At 53.5% G+C, this 18,625-nt stretch overlaps 1 protein-coding gene across 4 annotated transcripts in view; it reads left to right on the top strand.

Annotated features, from left to right (window-relative positions):
* The window catches only part of GDPD5 (glycerophosphodiester phosphodiesterase domain containing 5), an 86,779-nt gene that overhangs the window by 36,163 nt on the left and 31,991 nt on the right, over positions 1 to 18,625 (top strand). For all 4 annotated transcript variants that reach the window (XM_055423697.2, XM_055423694.2, XM_055423696.2 and 1 more), the window contains one exon: positions 9,936 to 10,112. In XM_055423697.2, coding sequence (XP_055279672.2) covers positions 9,996 to 10,112 — 117 coding nt within the window. In that variant the 5' untranslated portion in view covers positions 9,936 to 9,995. The remainder of the gene's footprint in view (positions 1 to 9,935; positions 10,113 to 18,625) is intronic.

Genomic DNA, 18,625 nt, shown 5'->3' with positions numbered 1-18,625 from the left:
ACCTGGAACACATAGCAGAGGGTTCAGAAAAAACTGTGGGAGAGAATACTTGAGACTTTTTTTAGCAACTTAATTTTTTCTGTAAATAGGGAAAAGGCTAATTATTATTCAGAGGCAGAATTGGGAGCAGGCTCAGAAGTGGCTCTGCGGTTGGGTGCTTTAAGAGGCTCCGATATGGTCCTTCCTTCCTTCGTTTGCACATTTAACCAGTGCAAACGGGAGCTTCCTTGGTGCTGACCTCGTGCAAGAACACGGGTCCGCTGTGCAGTGATTCCTCTAGCAGGGACGGGGGCCTGGGGGAGCTCGTGTCCCTGTCACCTGCAGGGTCACAGATATCATCTGCAGACTCTTCAGGAAAGCTGGGCCAGATGGATGAGAAATCTCCACCTGGGGAGGCTCTCGGCCTGGCAGGCCAGGCAGCCACGGAAACAGATAATTACCGTGCACAGAGGCCTGTGATCACGTCTCAAGAGCTCTGCCTGGTGATAGAAGGACAAAGGAGGAAGCAGTGGGCTTCTGCAGGGGGCTTTGGCCAGGTGCATTTGTTCAGATGGATGGAATTTGGGGCGGGGGCAGGAGGGCACTCCTGGCAGAGGGCCCAGCATCAGCGAAGGCCTGGGGGGGCCTGGGGGAGCGGGGGAGACTGCGAGGTGCTGTGCTGCTTGTGAGGAGGTGCAGGGGCAGGTGAGGCAAGGCAGGTAGGTGTGAGGGGAAGGAAGCGCGAGAGATTCCTAAAATGGCAGGACTTGCTTCTCCTCCCATCCCCAGGGCCTGCGTCGGAAGCCTGTTTGTATAATAACTCTGCTATTTTACATAAATAAATAAAATAAATCATGGCTCACCATTCCCTCAGGGAGCAAAAACCGGGCAGAGACAAGTTTGCTCAGGGCCTGTCTCTGCCAGACTCCGCTTCCGCCTGCCCTCCTCCTGTTCAGGGCTCCCTCCTTCCAGAGACCCAGGGAGAGGCATCGGAAAAAGCCAGCCTGGTTCCTGTGACTGAATCACTGGGCGCCTGGGAGGGACTGGGGCTTCCACCGGGGAGGAAGGAGAGACTGGGGAAGTCTCTTGCCTCACCAGGCCCCAGGCTGGCCCCGTGCTCACTCTGCCTGCTCCTGGGGAACTGTCAGTGCTGCTGTGGGAGCGGGTGGCTGGGGGCAGGCTGCCCCTCTCAAGAGGGCCTACCTTCTGTTCTGGTTTAAAGAGGAAACTTTCGGCCCTCCAGGGAGGGAGGGGCCTGTCTAGAGGCATATGCAAGCCTATGCAGGCCAATCTGCTGGGGAACCACCACCAGCTGTACCGGGGATTTCTGCAGGGATGGAAGGCCAGAGGGAATAGCTCCAGGTCTTCCCTGGTGCTAACATTTGATGACTGTCATAGTCTGAAATCCAGGGCTAGTTTTGAGATCCCTGTTGGATTGCACCAGGATTCTGTGATTGTACGAGCCTTGGGGGAGGCGATTCTAAGACCCTGGTTAGAGAGTGTGGGGGCTGTTCCTGGTGACTGCTCAGCCCAGCCCACAGCCCTGATCTGGGGACAGACCCAAGGAGAGGTCCCTTCTGTGCAAAGTGAACCCAAGGGTCCTGGGCAAGGTCCTGAGCTTGGCCCCCATTCAGCTATCCTAAGCTTCTCCCCCAAAGAATGAACAGCCATGACAGGGGACTGCTGGCCCACCAGGCCCCAAGCATGCAGGTCAGTCCCCCAAGGGCCTCAAACAAGGATGCAGCTCAGCAAACCTGTTCTACCCTCTAGCAGCCTCAACTTCCTCGTCCATAAAATGGGGATCTGGTATTTGCGTGTGGAGTTGAGGCCATGCTTCAGTGAGATGATGTGTGTGGAGACTTTGTTCTCTGTAAAGCGCTGTGCGTGTGGTTGTAATCGTAGCTGCTGTTGCTCTGATGAGGTTGTCGCCTTGAAAGGAGGAGCCACCTCTGATTCTCTGTGCGTCTCTCTTGGGTCCCAGCATTGCAGAGGCTTCTGAAACATTTAGCGCATGAGCTGGAGAGCCTTGGGTATGGAACAGATAATTCCAGAGGCTGTGGTTCAGAAGCCAGCTCTTCTGGGAGGAGAAGCAGGGAGCACTCCCTACAGGTGGGGCAGAAGGACCCACATTTGGGATGAAGCCAGCCTGCTGGAAATTCCCCCGGAGGAAGAGCCATCAGAAATCTTCTGGGACAAAGTGTTGGGTAAACAAGAGGCCCTGGCACCACGGTGAAAAGAGATTAATAGTGACCCTAATTAGGGCATGGTTGATTCTTTGATAGCTCCTGTTGAGCCCCAGCGTAAGCCACCAGTAGCTTTTCCCCCGAAGAATGAGTGGCCATGACCAGGGTGGAGTCGGGGGGCGGGAGTATGCTGGCCCACCAAGTCTCCTTCCCCGGCCCTCCTTCCTCCGCCCCTCCGCAATGGCAGCTGCTTCAGTGACAGACTTCCTTCCTGCCCTGTCTGCCTCTTTGCTGATTTCATTAGAATCTAGAGCTTTCTCTGAGGCCCAGAGAAATAGAGTGACTTACCCAGGGCCACACAGTGAGATGTGGCAGCCCATATCTCTCAGTTTAAGCCATCTGACGAGGCCCAGGCAATGGGGAATATAGTGACATTGAGCATTCCTCAAAAGCTAAGCCCAGGAGAGTAGTGGGAAGGAGCCTGGAATCTGCTCGGCTCCCCCATCTCGAGCCGCAGCTCTGTGGCCGGGGACTTGTTCTGTGGGTTTGGTGGGCTGTTTGGAGTAACAGCCCAGCTGGTAAGCTGCCTGGGGATGCCTTGCTGCTGCCCACCTAGGTCCCCAGAAACCTGGGAGGCTACTGTTGGCAGCAGACCCCATGGTCACCACTAGATGGAACCGACATGGGGCTTAACTTCCTGGTGGAGCCCTCAGTCCTGGGAGAGGCCCTGCTCACCCTCCCTGCCACCACGCTTTCCCTGTGCTGTCCTAGCAAGACCCCAACCCTTACTTCTGAGTTATATCGACATCCACCCTCTCCAGGAAGCTGCCCTGCAGTGCTACTGGAGGAAGCACAGGAGTTGTGGGTCCAGAAGAGACCCTGACCTGGCAGGGCTGGGTCCCTGGAGGAGGGGCTGCTGCACTGAGGTGAGCAGATGGACGGAGTGGCCCTGAGTTAAGGCGGCTTCCCAGGTACAGCTGCATTGGGAACAGGGGATGGGCATGCAACGAGGAAGGACCACAGGGAGGCCCTGGTCTTGCTCCATGGCCATGTTCCCCAAGCACTATAGGGAGGAGTCCCCACGGCCTTGTGCCGTTTACCCCTTGGGTTTCACTCTAAGGTGTGGGGTCGTGAGTTATCCAGGCCATGACTACCTATACCTGGGTTCCTGTTGAAGATGGTGGTGGCCCCTGGGCAGAGATGGGGCCCTGGATGACCAGGCTTCTCACCCTGTCAACAGGCCTGCCTGCAGCTTTCATCCTGATCTTGACTGCTGCAGTCAGGGGCGGGCTCCTGACTTCAGCCGTGATTCCTGGGGTTGGAGGAGGCTCTTCCCCATCAGACCAGACAAGGACTGGGGAATTTGTCCTTCCATCCTCCTGGAGCAACCCCATCTCTGCTTATCTCCTGAGAACGAGGAGAGAGCAGGTGGTTAAAAGGTTTTAGAAGCTGAGTGTTAAAAAGGCCCTTAGAGATCATCGGATGTGGTTTAGACCCTCCCCTGATACAGACAGGAAAGCTGAGGTCAGAGGCTTGTGGAGGTCACCCAGCCTGCTGGTGACTGAGCTCAGTCTCCGCCCACCAGCCTTGGGGCTGGGCTGGGGTTGACACTCAGCGAGGGCAGCCATAGCCAAGGAGAAGGGTTGATGGTTCCTTCTCCATGTGTATGCCTCCCCCGGAGGCCTGGAAGGCTGCTGGAGGGGGAGGTCAGCTCTCTGCCTCCCCCGGCCCTGAGCCCGTGGAGGGGGTGGGGTGGGGGAGTCCTCTCTCCTCCCCAGAGTTCTTGGCCCTGCTCTGTGCCCCTGTTGCCCGGTGCCAATCAAAACATTGAACTTGGCCCTTTGAGGTGCAATTTTCAGTGACACATGCTGTGGCTGTCATAGACAGAGGGCGGTAGAAATGAGGACAGACAGACCCTCTATCTAGGGCTGGTGCCTTGGAAAGACGGGGCTTTAGACTTGGCAGTCCTGGCTGCAAATGCTGTCTTCTCCACTGTTAGCTGTTTGGTCTCGGTTGAATCATGTAATCTCTTAGGACTAGATTTATTGATCTAGCTATCTATCGATCAATCGATATAGATATTTAAATTAAATACATATATGTTTAATTACTGGACTTCCCCTGTGGCTCAGCGGTAAAGAATCCCCCTGCAATGCAGGAGGCACAGGAGACGCAGGTTCAATCCCTGGGTTGGGAAGATCCCCTGGAGAAGGGCAGGGCAACCCACACCAGTGTTCTTGCCTGGTGGGCTACAGTCCATAGGGTTGCTAAGAGTCAGACAAGACTGAAGCAACTTAGCATGTATAGATATTTAATTATTAGATGATTTTTTTGGTGCGAATTTTTATTTTATTAATATTATTTACTTATTTCATATCTATTAGAATGAAAGAATACTGGAGTGGATTGCCATTTCCTTCTCCAGGGGATCTTCCTGACCCAGGGATTGAACCCAGATCTCCCACATTGCAGGCAGACTCTTTACCATCTGAGCCATCAGGGAATCCCTGGTGAGAGTTTGTAAAAATTGATTAGAAAATGCAGAGTTCCTACATCCTCTCTTTCCCCTACCCCACAGTTTTCCCTGTGTTAATATCTTAGGGGGGTTCATTTGCTATGACTGGTGAGCCAGTGTTGATGCCATATTATTAACTGAAGTCCACAGTCTACATTAGGGTTCACTCTTTGTGTTATATGTTCTGTGTGGTTTGACAAATGTGTAATGACATGTATCCATCCTTATAGTATCATACAAAATAGTTTCACTGCTCTAAAAATCTACCTGTGCACTCTACTTCCAACCCCTGGCAACCACTAATCCATTTACCACTTCCATGGTTTTACCTTCCCTTGAATGTCATATGGTTGAAAACATACAGTATGTAGCCTTCTCTCATTGATTTTTGTCACTGAGCATTATGCTTTTAAGGTCCTTTCGGTACTCTTGCCTGGAGAATCCCTTGGACAGAGAAGCCTGGAAGGCTACAGTCCATGGGGTCGCTGAGGGTCGGACACGACTGAGCGACTTCACTTTCACTTTTCACTTTCATGCATTGGAGGAGGAAATGGCAACCCACTCCAGTGTTCTTGCCTGGAGAATCCCAGGGATGGGGGAGCCTGATGGGCTGCCGTCTATGGGGTCGCACAGAGTCGGACATGACTGAAGTGACTTAGCAGCAGCAGCATGTATTTTTATGGCTTGATAGCTCATTTCCTTTTGTGAAAAGTGAAAGCGCTCAGTCATGTCTGACTCTTTTGGACCCTGTGGACTGTAGCCCACCAGGCTCCTCTGTCCATGAAATTCTCCAGGCAAGAATACTGGAGTGGGTAGTCATTCCTTTCTCCAGGAGATCTTCCCAACCCAGGGATCAAACCCGGGTCTCCCGCATTTATTTTTACTGCTGGGTTATATTCCATTATCGGGATGAACCCTATTCCTCCATTCACCTGGGACCCATATTTCTAACCTGTAAAAGAAGACTGTCAAGCTCTACTTTGGACAGTTGTCATCAGAAGATGACACAGATACAATGGTCAGCATGGTGCCCTGCAAACCACCCCCTCTACCTTCCATAACTAGCTTCTTTCACTTTAGCATAATGTTTCTAAGATTGTATTAATAGCATTAATAGTCACATTGTATTAATAGCATGTATCAGTGTCTTATTCCTTTTTATTGTAACCTTGGGTTCTTTTTGTGCTGTTCTATCTAGGAGGGACTGATGCTAAAGCTGAAACTGCAATACTTTGGCCACCTCATGCGACAAGTTGACTCACTGGAAAAGACTCTGATGCTGGGAAAGGTTGGGGGCGGGAGGAGAAGGGGACGACAGAGAATGAGATGGCTGGATGGCATCACCGACTTTGTGGACATGAGTTTGAGTGTACTCCGGGAGTTGGTGATGGACAGGGAGGCCTGGCGTGCTGTGATTCATAGGGTCACGGACAGTCGGACACGACTGAGCGACTGAACTGAACTGAACTGATCTAGTGCCCATTCCTCAGATAGGTAAAATAAGTCTCCAAGGTCACACAGCATGTCAGTAGAAGGAGACCAGGCTGATAGCCAGGCACTGACACCTGGCTTGAGACTTTTACCACTGTCAGGAGAGCGAGCAGGCCTGGGACCAGAGGCAGCGGGGTCTGGAGGCGGTGAGGGCCTGGCAACCGGCCAGTCGGGGGGCAGGGATGAAGAGCCAAGGAGTGGGTGAGGTGCATTCCCAGGGTATAAGGATGGGTGAGGCCCCTGGAGATATGCCTACCCTCAACATTCTTCACCCACTCCATAGCAGACACTCACTCCATCTCCCTCCTGACTCCCTTCCCTGTGCGATCAGGACACTGTGGAAGTTCAGGTTAAGAGGTGAGGGCTTTCTCTTGTCCCAGAGTCAGGGCTCCAGGCTGGAGATTTCTTTGGAACTTAGCTGGTAGCAGCAACCCTGAGGGTGGCTTGGAGAACCAACAGATACAAAGTGATGCCATTAGTCTCGGCAGGAGTGGGACAGTGCGGAGAATCTGGTCTCTGGGAACTTGTCCCAACCACTCAGGGTCTGGGCAGCATGTCTCTGTTAGCAGAACTTCCGGTCCTTTTCAGAAGTACAGTCCAGGAAGCCCCCAGGACTGCCTTGTGCTAGCCACTGGGGAAATGGGAGTAACTCAGGTTGTTCCCTGGGGGAGGCAGGCATGTCATCTGTGCCCCCACAGGCAGCCCAGGAGGGAGGAGGGACTCCTGGAGCCCTCTCACCCAACCTGGGTCTCAGGGAAGGCTCCCCAGAGGAGGTAACATCTGAGCGGAGACTCGAAGGGTCAGGAGGCATTAGCCAGATGAAGGGACAGCAAGTTCTGGAATGGTGAGGCTGGAGGAGCCAGATCCTGGTCATTTGTCTTAGGAAGCTCTCTGGCTGAAGGTGAGAACTTAGATTGGCCAGGCCAGGCCTACCGCAGGGAGTCCCCTCCCAGGGGATAGATGAAACCTGGGCAGCGGCCAAAGGACTGGTGAGAAAAAGGCCTTGAGGGATGTTAGAGACACGTTAGGGGTGGTGAGGTGGTCACTGTGCCAATGTGGGTCTGGGTGGCCCCCCTGGAGAGAGCAAGGAGCCGCTGGCGATCTTGATGGCCCCAGGAAAATGTGCAAAGGAAAAAGAAGTTTGCCTCTCAGAGATACACCTGCAGTTATGAATAGAATGAAAATTCATGGCAGGTGGGGGGTGAGAGGGGAACAGTTCCAAGAGCCCCGGTCAGCCAAGTCCTGGGCTGAGACCTTGGTGCAGGCAGTTCTATTTCCCTCTTTTCCAGACTTGAAATGGAAATTCCATTCCTGGGTGGGTTGTAATCCTCAGCCGTGGGGGGTGGGGGAGCAGAGGACACGTGGGAATCTGTCCCGGGGTCAGGGGGGTCCTGGGAAAGGAATGTCATGGCAGGGCTCCTGTGTGCAAAATGCCCACCTGCTGTACCTCTGTCATTGCAGCCGTGTGCCCCCACCCCCCGCCACCGGCCCTCCCTCACCCCCCAGGCATCTGACCTTTTTTTGGAAGTCAAGACAAAAGCTGCAACCAAGGCTTAGGGAAGAGCCCTGAGTGGCTCTGGCTACAGGGCAAGTCATTGGCCAGGGCAGGGTAAATCCAGTCCTCTTTCTACATATACCAGCGGCCTCCCCCATTCCTGGGGAAGTGTGATGGCCAGCCTGACAGTAGAGGTCCTCATTTGGGGGTACACAGGGTAAGATGTGGTTCCCTGGCTATGGATTTTGCTCTTTTACCCCCACTGGACAGCTGTGGATGTGGGAGTCTGTATATGAGTACACACTCCTATTTTTTATTATTACTATTATTATTTTTGGTTGCACTGCATGGCTTGTGGGATCTTAGTTCCTCCATCAGGGATTGAACCCAGGCCCTTGGCAGTGAAAGCATCAAGTCCTAACCAGTGGACCACCAGGGAATTCCCACCCTGACACACTCCTTCTAGAGAGGAATAAAGGAAAAATGAGAGGGTCTCTTACCTGCTGACCCACCTCCGGCCTCCCCAACCCCATGGGAGCTAAGCTGACTGCAGCAGCATCCCCATCCAATACTGTTGCCCCGAGCCCTCGACTCAGCTCAGCTCAGAGAGCCCCCAGCATCTGTTCTGTGTCCACATGCCTCCCCAGGGAGACATGGGCACAGGCTGCACCAGACAGTTCCCAGCACTTAGGCGGCTGCGGGTCAGTCAATATTCCCAGCAAGCTCCTAATACATCCCTGCACTCGCAGTGGAGGCTGTAATCCATGTGATGAGGTTAGCACGTGGGGAGTTGGGGTGGGGTGGGGTGGTGGGCAGAGGCCCTGAGTAAGGCCCAGACGTGGAAGTCATTGGTGGGTCTGAAGCCCAGTGCCCCTGTGCTGCAGCCCCTGGGGAGTCAGAGAGGGAGCTCATCCTGCAGGCCGCCGCTCAGCGCCGTCTCTGGGAAGCGTGCCCTGACCTTCCTGTCCCTATTAAGTGCCCACAGCTCCCTTTCCTCTCTCCACCACATGCTGCACTTATGATCCCGGGTCATGAGCCACTGCCCTGTGGCAGCAGGGTCAGCAGGCTCTGTCTGTACAGGGCCGGACAGTAACTACTTTAGGCTTTGTGGGCCCTGTGGTGTCTGTCGTAACTCTGCAGTTATACTCAAAGCAGCCGTAGACAATACATAAATGAAGGAAGAGTGCTGTCCAATAAAACATTTTATTTATGGACTCTGAAATTTGACTCTTGTATAATTTTCGCAGATTAAAATATATTTTTGTTTTGGTTTTTTTCCTCCCAACTATTAAAAAATGTGAAAACCACTCTTAACTTGTGGGCTGTGTAAAAATGTGTGGCTGGTTGGATTTGGTCATGAGTTGGAGAAGGAAATGGCAGCCCACTCCAGTATTCTTGCCTGGAGAAGTCCATGGACAGAGGAGGCTGGTGGGCTCTACAGTCCGTGGGGTCACAAAGAGTTGGACACAACTAAGTGACTCACACTTTCACTTAGTTTTCTAGCCCTCAAGTTAAAGCCAGACTGTTGGACTCTGCTGTGTGACCTTTGGCAAATGGCTAGACCTTTCTGTGCTTGAGAATTCTCACCTGTAAAATGGGGATGATAATGACCGTACTCTGAGAATGTAAAATCATACAGCAGCTTTGAAAAACAGCTGTTGGCAGTTCTTCAAAAAGTTAAACATAGAGTTATCATCTGACTTAGCCACCCCATCCCAAAGTATGTACTCAAGAGAAATAAAAATATACATTCACACAAAAATGTGTTCATAGCAGAGTTTTCATGTCAACCAAAAAGTGGTAACAACCCAAGTGTCTATCAACTGATAAATGGATAAAGCGGTCTATCTATACAACTAGATAGTTCCCAGTCATAAGAAATATAGTACTGATTCATGCTATAACATGGATGAACCTTGAAAACATTGAGTGAAAAAAGCAAAACATACAAGGCCATATATCATATGATTCAGTTTATGTGAAATGTCCAGAATGGGCAAATCCATGGAGACAGAAAGTAGATTAGGTTGCCAGGGCGTGGGAGTAGGAGAGTGACAGCTAATGGGTTAGGGGATTTTTGTTGGTTGGTTAGGTCATGGGTGGGTGGCAGGGGACTGCGAAGGATGGGTCTCTGACTCCAAGTGAGACAAGGACCCACCAGGGCTCTGAGCGGAGGCTGACCCTCCCTGACCTGGGCTACAGTGACACTTGCTGTGTGGGGACTGAGTCCCCAGCCCTGCCCAGCCTCACAGACCTGTGCTTCCTCCCACAGGACCAGCTGGGGGCCTCCATGGGCGCCTGAGGGCAGGGCGTCAGGGCCGCGGGCACGAGCATGGTGAGACACCAGCCCCTGCAGTACTATGAGCCGCAGCTCTGCCTCTCCTGCCTCACCGGCATCTACGGCTGCCGCTGGAAGCGCTACCAGCGTTCCCACGATGACACCACTCCGGTGAGCTGTGCTGGGGGAGGGGCCAAAGGACAAGGGGGCGGGGTCTGGGGGAGGGGCCTCAGCTCTTCACTCTGCCTGTGGGCTTCTGGTTTCAGTCTCTCCTTCTGTAAAGTGGGCCTGTGGAAATTCCCAAATCTACCTGACTAGATGGGCCATCCTCTCATGGGTGTAGCTTGTTGTTGACTCCCCCCGACAGTGTGGGGGCTGCGTTGCTCATGGAGCCCTGGGCTGGGTGGGCTGCTCCTAGAGGGAGGTGTCCCCCCAGGTGAGCAGAAGTTCTCAGCTTCCTGGCGGCCAGGCAGGTAGCCAGAGGAGAGGGTGGGGAGCTGGGCCAGGCCATCAGGAGCCTGGGAACTGGCAGGGCCATGGCCTGGCACCAGGGCCCAGTCACCTGAGCCACACGCCTGCCAGGGCTGGATACAGAAAGCCTCCCTCAGTGTCCGGCTCCCCAAGCCAGACCCCACACTGCACTTCCGTCCCTGGGGCACTGTCAGCCAGTGGATCTAGTTTCGTCTCTGAAGGAACCCAATTCCTTCAGGAGGGGACGGAGAGATAAATGGCGTTTATCTAAGAGCTTTGCTGCCTGAAAAACAACTTTCTCCTCCCTCCTGCTTGTCTGAACAAAGAGGCCAGTCTCCAAATCCAGCCAGTCCCAAAACTGGCTGGAGTGACCAGGGGCGGAGGTCAGAGGCCAAGCATCGCTGGGCTCCCTGCATGTGGAGGCTGGAGAAGCTTGTCTGCCTGTCCGCCTTCCTTCCCTGCCTGTGATGGAAGGGACGAGGGGACTCAGTGCTAGACTGACACAGGAACCTGGGCTCATCACCCTCAAATGGTGAGAAGCAGGTACCACCTGGTGAGCACCTGGCCTGATTCACTGCCATGTCCCCACTCCAGCACACAGGAGACAGTACACCCAACTGAGGCGAGGGAGAGGAGGGCCCTGCCCAGGGCAGCCCGGCCGTCTTCTCTGCTTTGCTCCGAGCTCTGTTCTTTCTGAGGTGGTGGATGGAAGACAGCAGGGCCTCCACGTGTCAGGAAGGCAGGGGCTCGCAGTTTGCCAGCACCCAGGTGTGTCTGTGTGCCGGGTGCTAAGCTGAGCTTGGACACGCAGCCACCCCTGTTGCTCCTGAGCCCGTGAGCTAGATGTCATCGCTACCACTTCCCACCTAGGGCAACAGCCAGGGATGTTGTGACCAGGCCAAGGTCGCAGAGCTGGTGAGGGGCAGAGCTCAGATCTGGTCCTCACGGTGTGGGTTGAGCACTCTTGGTGGGGCTGGGGTGGGGTGGGAAGACAGCTGAGGCTGAGGAAGGGAGGAGAAGGATGGCTGGCCTCCTAAGAAGGAAGCGCTTGGCCATCAGACACTGGAGGAAGCCACTCTCCTGGGGCACCTCACACCTCTTGGTGGGCCCAGGGCCAGCCAGTCATAGGCTGCGGAGTCAGGAAGTGATGGGTCTTGGCAGGGCCCAGACTGGGGGAAGTGGTGGGTGAGGCCAGTTTTGAGCTGACTGAGGGCCCAAGCAGTGTAGGCTCCAAAGATGCCAAGGCTTGGGTGCCAAGTATGGGGCAATGGCAGGAGGCTGTAGGCCAAGAGCCAGCTTGGCGGTGAGAGGGGAGAGGGTTTGCAGCAGCTCCAGGTAGCAGGGCCTCTGCAAAAAGGGCTGGGCTCACCTCAGGCAACCCGAGCCTCCCCACCCACCCCAGCCCTCCCCAGTCAGCTCCTGCGTCCCCGTCCACTTCCTGGGTCCCCACCTCAGCCCACTGTCTTCTCTCTTCTCCTCAGCCCTCCCCAGGACTGCGATGGGCTCCTGGCCTGATGCAGTGAAGGACCAGTGTCTCAGAGTCAGGCTGGTGCAGAGAAGCTGTAACCTTCAACAAAAGCTGTAACCTGTTCAACAAAAGAAGTTTTGTTGAACAGCTGGAGGCCCAGAGTGAGCCCTGGGAGTGCGGGCTGGGGGTTGAAGCAGAACCCCTGGGGTCTAGGGCATGGAGGAGAGGCCTCGGCCAGGGGATGGGGGTCCAGCTTCGGGCCTCATCCCCACCTTTCCCTCCTCCTTTGGGCATCCCTTACCACCCCCCACCCCTGTTTCCCCGCTCAGGACCTCTTGGGGGAGCCTCTTGTGTCTCCAAGTCACGGAAACCTAGGGTCAGGTTCCTTGGTGGAGCTGGACATCTTGGGCCTCATCTGTGAGATGAGGTGACAGACAGGTGGTGAGTCACAGAAGCCCTCGTACTCAGACTGGGAATGAAGTGTCAGAGCAACACTCAATGTTTGTCAAGCATGTGTTGTGTGCACGCAGCGGATGACTTCTTACAGGCATGGCCCTGTTGATCGTGGGGCATGGCAAACACCCCGTGGGGCATGTTTAATTGTTGTGCCCTGATTATGGATGGAGAAATCAAGGCTTGAAGCCCTGTCCCACCTGGAGTCCATGATAGATTTGCAGCAAGGGTCTCAAGAAGTTGGAGGCTGCCAGGAAGACAGGCATGTTTTGAGTCTGGGTGTGTTTAAAGGAGAGCTTGCAAGGATGTTATAGCCAAACGCTCCGGGAAACAAACTCACTCAGAAGGACAACATGGATAGTGGAGTGCAGTCTATTATACTGGCGGGTCCGAGGCAGAGTTTCCTCTTTAGCCAGGGAGCCCAACCTACTTTTGTTGAAAACCTTATATACCTTAAGTGTACTGCTCAAGCCCACATCCCCAGATTCCTTAAACCTAGGCTGGAAAGTGTTAAAGGGAGATAACAATCAGGTTACAGCCATGATTCACAATCAGAAGGGTCAGCTGATTATACATTGTAGCCTACACCAATGGGAGCCATAAAGATTACAAAGGTGATTGACTACATAGGGGTTTATTATGTTCTTTTTGGCGACGGGAAATCTTGATATGGAATCTGGTGTTGATCAGTCCGGGAGGCCAGTCGGCCATAGGTATGTTATCCCCATGGCTCCCAGGCACATGGTCCCAAGCTCACTGAAAGTGCAAGGTGGAGTTTCCTTCTTTTTCAAGATGGAGTCAGCTCGGCCTGTTCCTTTCCTCCCTCAAGGGGAAGAAGGGGAATGGAGAGGACTTGGGAGGTTGCCTGATAGAACGAGCAGGACCAGGAGCATTTGGGACAAGTTGAAGAGTGGCTTGAATGCCAGGCTAGGCACCCTCAGTGCTTCCCTGGTTAACAGCTGACCTTGTGGTATTGGAATAGATCCTGGAGATGGAGGAGGGGGCTGGGAGCCTGGGAAGGCGCCCCATCCTCTCCATCCAGGCTGTTCTTCCTTCCTGCCGCTCTTCCACATTCCCACCTCCTGCAACCCTCCCCCCAGGACACACACTTGACAAATAAGGAAACAGGAAACTGAGGACCAGAGAGGTGAAATGACATCTCCCTCCTGCCAACACCGAGGGAGTGGAGGAGCCTGGCAGCAGGAGGCCAGCTCACTCGACAGCTAGGAAGGGGAAGCAGGAGCTTTTTATAACTGGGGTAATTAATTGGTTGTTGTCTGTGACTCATTACTCTAATATTGCCAATTAAGACGGGATAGGACAGAAGACGGTTCTCAGGCCATCCCCACAGGGCCCCCTGAAGACTCTGCCTCTGCGGGAGGCAGCACAGTTGTCAAGACCAGATTCACTGTCGCAAGAGGGATATAGGTCAGAGGCCTGGAGGAACTTCCAGTCTGAGACATTGAAGGAGACAGACAGTGACAGTCAACGCTCCTGCACGTCTGCATTTGCCTTTTCAAGGGTGTTTCAAGCTTGTTTGACCTCCTCCATTGTATGGATGGGGCTCCAGGAAGAGGAAGTGATTGATTCAAGCCAAGGAGTTGAAGGCACGACTTGCACTGCACCTGCTTGCTGCCCCAGTCCTGTGCCTTCTCCCCTGTTCACTCCAATCTTGTCTGGGATGCACTGGTCAATCAACGAACCTGTCCTGACACCTGCCCTAAGTATATCAAATCTGGTGCCTCCCCTCCCCGAAAGGGCTCCCGGGTGGGTGGGGAGCAGACCAGAACTGACGTCCAGACCACCCAGGGTGATCCTTAGCAGGAAAGCTGGTCTGAGCTGGTGTCAGAGAGAGTCAGCTGTCATGTCGTGCCAGCGTGGGGAAGGCAGGGCAGCTGCTTGTTACTGCAGCTGAGTGTCTTGTGTTTGGGAACTGAAAGTGATTTGGCCTAGTGCAGCTCTCGATGTGAGTAGGGGAGGCGCATGGCCAAGGGGACCTGAGCCTGCACTCCATCCTGGGAGGTGGGGGCCCAGCCGGACTCAGACTGTGCAAGGACCACTCTGGTTCCATCACGGAGAAGTGCTGAGGGACCTTGAGTGGAGGTGGGGAGGGCAGAGAGCCAGAGAGAAGGCTGAGGCCTCAACTAGGGGGAAGGGTCCACAAAGAAGCAGCTAAGGGAGGGATTCTAGACACACCTAGACAGTGTCATCAGCTGACTGGCTGCAAAAGAGAGTTTTGATGATGCCTCCCGTCATCTCATGATTTCTACCTGGCTGGATGAGGCCGTTCCTGGGGTCAGGAGTCCACGCTATGCCCAGGGGTGCATGAGAGGGGCCGTGGTCTCAGTAGAGTCCAGGAATAGTATAGCAGGGGAAGAACCAGACAAAATAAATCCCCTTCCCAGGCCTGCCACTGCCTACCTCTTCCGATGGGAGCCCCCGACCGTGGCAGGAAGACACCCGCGGAGGCAGAATCCATCGGCCCCTTTCGCCGCACACCCAGGGTGGTCTCCCTCACCCGCTCCAGTACTGCCCTCTGCTCCACTGTCCCCCTTGCCTGGAACGCCTTCTCTCTGTTCTCTGTCCCTCAAAGCTCATCGCAAGTGTCTCTTCCTCTAAGAAGTCTCCACTTCAAACAAAGGAGTCAGGCCTCGTTCCCTTCCTCTCCCCTTCCCCTGGACTCCCGCAGCAGCACCTGGGGCCCTGGCCGCCCAGGTGGGTGGTGACTGTTTTCTCCCAGAGGAGGGCCTTGGGCACGAAGGGGGAGGATGACTGAGCAGGGTAGTTGAAGAGCTAGTGAGGAAACCAGTTAGGGTGGGCAAGCTAGATCCCCAATGAGTGCGAGTGAGCACCCCAAGGAGCATTGGGTGGTCTGGAGAATGCGGGTACACACTGCGTTCCAGGGCCCCTGGCTGTGGCTGGCAGGGACCAGTGCTAACCCAGCCAAGGGACCTTCTAGGCCACCCTTGGGGCTGGGGTCAGGCTCTGCCAGTAGGTAGGAGGAGGGGGTGAGTTTCCCAGCTCCATGCCTTCCTGTCCTATTACCCACTGTGGGCCTCTGACAGGCATACAGGGCAAGGAAGAATGGCTCTCACTCAGGAATCAAGGTGGGCTCCCTGGAGGAAGCAGCCTTGGGAATGGGCTCAGGGGTGTGATTAGAGTCAGCCAGATGCACCTGGCTAAGGGGCTGCAGCCTGAACTCTACCCTGCGTTCTCCAGCAAGATAGTGAGTGACCTGAGGCAAAGGCAGACCCCTTCTGGGCCTCAGCTTGTTTGTGAATTAGGTGGAGGTACAAACCCATGCCCCACGGGCCCTTAAAGTTAAATAGCAGATACCTGAACAGGACAGACCACTGTTCCAATGGGGGAAAACGTGTCCTCCCTACGAACTTTTAAAGGGATGGCTGTTCCCTTCTCCAGTGCTTTGGGGGAAAGGGACTCAGCAGCTCAGAAAGGAGCCCTCTGAGCTTCAGCTCTCCCAGTTCTAAACTGGAGATGATAAAACCCATTTAATCCTGTGAACCTTCCAGGGTTGCCATGAGGATAAGAAAATGGGCTATGATATTATTGCATCCATGAGAGAGAGAGAGGAGAGGCTGGCGGAGGCTGTTGCAGTGCAGGGAGCTGAGGATTTATCGCTGTAATTAAAGCCAGGCTGTTTCTGGCCTTCGGGAACCACCCCACCCTCCATCTCACACACCGTCCGCTCTCCCTAAACCACACTGAAGGGGTGCCTGGTGTAGCCATGCCGCACTCCAGGGGAGACAGTTAAGCTCTTGTTCATGACCTCCGTGACCACCTTGAGTGCCTAAGGAGCATGGATGGGGTGGGAGGTGATGGGCATCCGCATGAGGCTTTGGACACGCACCACCCTGTGGCCTCGGCAGCGCCCTCTGCCGGGCGTAGGGATAATCCCTCCGAAGGGCCCCCAGCTCTTGCTCTCCTGTCTCCGCACCGGTGGATGCAACCCCCCAGGATGGTCGGGAGGGAGCGGGCGCTCCAGGCTGAGCCGGGTTTCATTCTCCTGCCTAATGAGCCACTCTGAGTGCTCCCCGGCAGAAGTGAGGGCAGAGGCCTAATTGCCCAGCTCTCTGTAGCCAGAAAGATAAATCCAGCCTCTTACACTGTCAGGAGCTGGCTGGGGGTGGGGATTTTAATCCCTTTCCCTTCTTCGCCCTAATGCTGCCATCCAGCTCAACCCTCCGCAGGCTGCCCCCCTCCCCCAAATCTCCTGGGTCAGAGCCAGAATAATCCTGCCAGGGCTGCCCAGCTCTCTCTCCTGGGAGCTCCCCACACCCTTCCCAGCTGACATTAACCCATCTCCCCATTAGGAACTTGATGAGGATGAAATGGGCTGATGATGGGAGGAGCTGGCGTGCCCCAGGTGTAGCCTGCAGGTGGACGGACTCGGCAAGGAGGCGCCCCTCAGTCGCTGTCCAGCCTCTGCACAGGGATGCGTAGTCCTAAGGACACAGCTGGACTCTGTCTGGAAGCGGAGGCGGGACCACAGGAGTGGCACCGGGAGCAGAGCTCAGCCGCGCGGAAGGAGCCGTGCCAGGCGGAACCAGCACACGGGAACACAGACTAGAAAACCTAGAAACAGCCCACACACATCTGAGAGTGTGCTGTGTGGTAGACGATCGTGGAAATTATTGAAGATATGACAAACCGAACAGGGACAGCTGAAGTATCCATTTGGTGAAAGTAAAATTAGATCCCTGCCTCTTACCTCAAATCAAAAGAAATTCCAGATGGATTAAAATGTGTTTTTTTCTTTTTTTAAGCTCTCTCTTTTTTTTTTTCTTCCTATTTAGGAAGAACATATTTGTTGAGAAAATTCAAACAACTCAGAAAGATAGAAAGTAAAAGAAATTCTCATCTTCATGCTTTAGAGGAAAGGCTTTCAAACCTCTCTCCACACATGTATACACACATACGGAGCTATATAGATGGACAGGTGAACTACAGATTTAAGTGCCAACAATGAGAAATTATCAGTGTAAAATACGAGCTAAATATATAATCACAAGCCACTTTCCCTAAATACGATACCAAAGGCAAAAGCCTATAAAGGAAAAGAGGTATAGATTTGACTGCATAAAAATTTAATTTTTTATATAAAATGCATGAAAACTAAAATTAAAGTCAACTAATAAAATAAGAAAAAATAGATAATCTATACGAAAGTTAATACTCTTATATAGAGGAAACTTTTTGAAATTTCATTTTGATTTTTAGTAATTTTTTTCAATATTTATTTATTTGGCTATGCCAATATTTGTTTATTTATTTAGTTGCAGCACATGGTATCTTTAGTTGCAGCTTGTGACCTCTTAGCTGTGGCATCTGGGATCTAGTTCCCCAACCTGGGATCTAACCTGGGCACCCTGCAATAGGAACTCGGAGTCTTAGCCACAGGACCATCAGGGAAGTCCTGACAAAGCTTTTATAAACCTGCCAGAAGCCAGTTATTCCAAACAAAAGCCGCCAGGTTCTGTGCCTTTGCACCTTCCACACCCTCCCTTAGTCATTCCAAAAAGCCCATTCCTTTCAGCTTTGCTATAAGCATCTCTTCCTCCAGGAAGCCCTCCAGACCCTCCCTGCCCCCATAACTGGCAGTGTGCTCTGTAGCAGCCCTTGCTCCATTCACCATACTGGTTTCTAGGACTCAAGTTGCCTCCTGGCTGGTCAGCCTTCTGTGCAGGTTGCTCAGCGTGGAGTCCAGGCTTTATCTTCCAGTGTCCAGGGCTCAGTATGTGTGTAGAATGATTGCAAGAGAGTGGTGGCTCGGATGTGGAGGGAGATGCTGGAATGTAGTTTGGTGTGAGGTATAAGGTAGGGGTCTAATTATATATATGTATATATACACACACACACACACCCAAGGATGTCCAGATGTCCCGATATCATCTGTTGAATTCTCCGACCTTTCTGTGTACAAATTGGCATTCATCCCGTGTCCATCCTCCCAGGCCATTCCCTGTCTTTGGATCTCAGTTTCTCCTGTTCTTAATCGGACCTTTAGTGGATGAGGCAGGATGATCTCTGAAATCTTTTCTAATGCTGAAATTCCAAGGCTCCTCCTCGGGCACTGCCTGTGACTTTCCTCCTTGGTCAGACAAGGATAATTACAGGTCCTGCTTCTTGTTGCTTTGGGATAGTTGAAGAAGCTAGAGGCACGCAGACCTGGGTGTGAATTATGGCTCACATTTGCCCCTTGTGACCTTGGGCAGCCCACTTCCCCTCCCCGAGCCCTGGTTTCCTCTGACTATTCCTGCTGCTTTGCAGAGCT

This window comes from Moschus berezovskii, chromosome 14 (genome assembly GCF_049115385.1).
Source record: "Moschus berezovskii isolate FMDL1 chromosome 14, NW_MosBer_1.0, whole genome shotgun sequence".
NCBI classification, from domain to species: Eukaryota; Metazoa; Chordata; class Mammalia; order Artiodactyla; family Moschidae; genus Moschus; species Moschus berezovskii.
The sequence above is the reverse complement of the archived record's forward strand: the minus strand, read 5'-3'. Positions and strand labels throughout refer to the sequence as shown.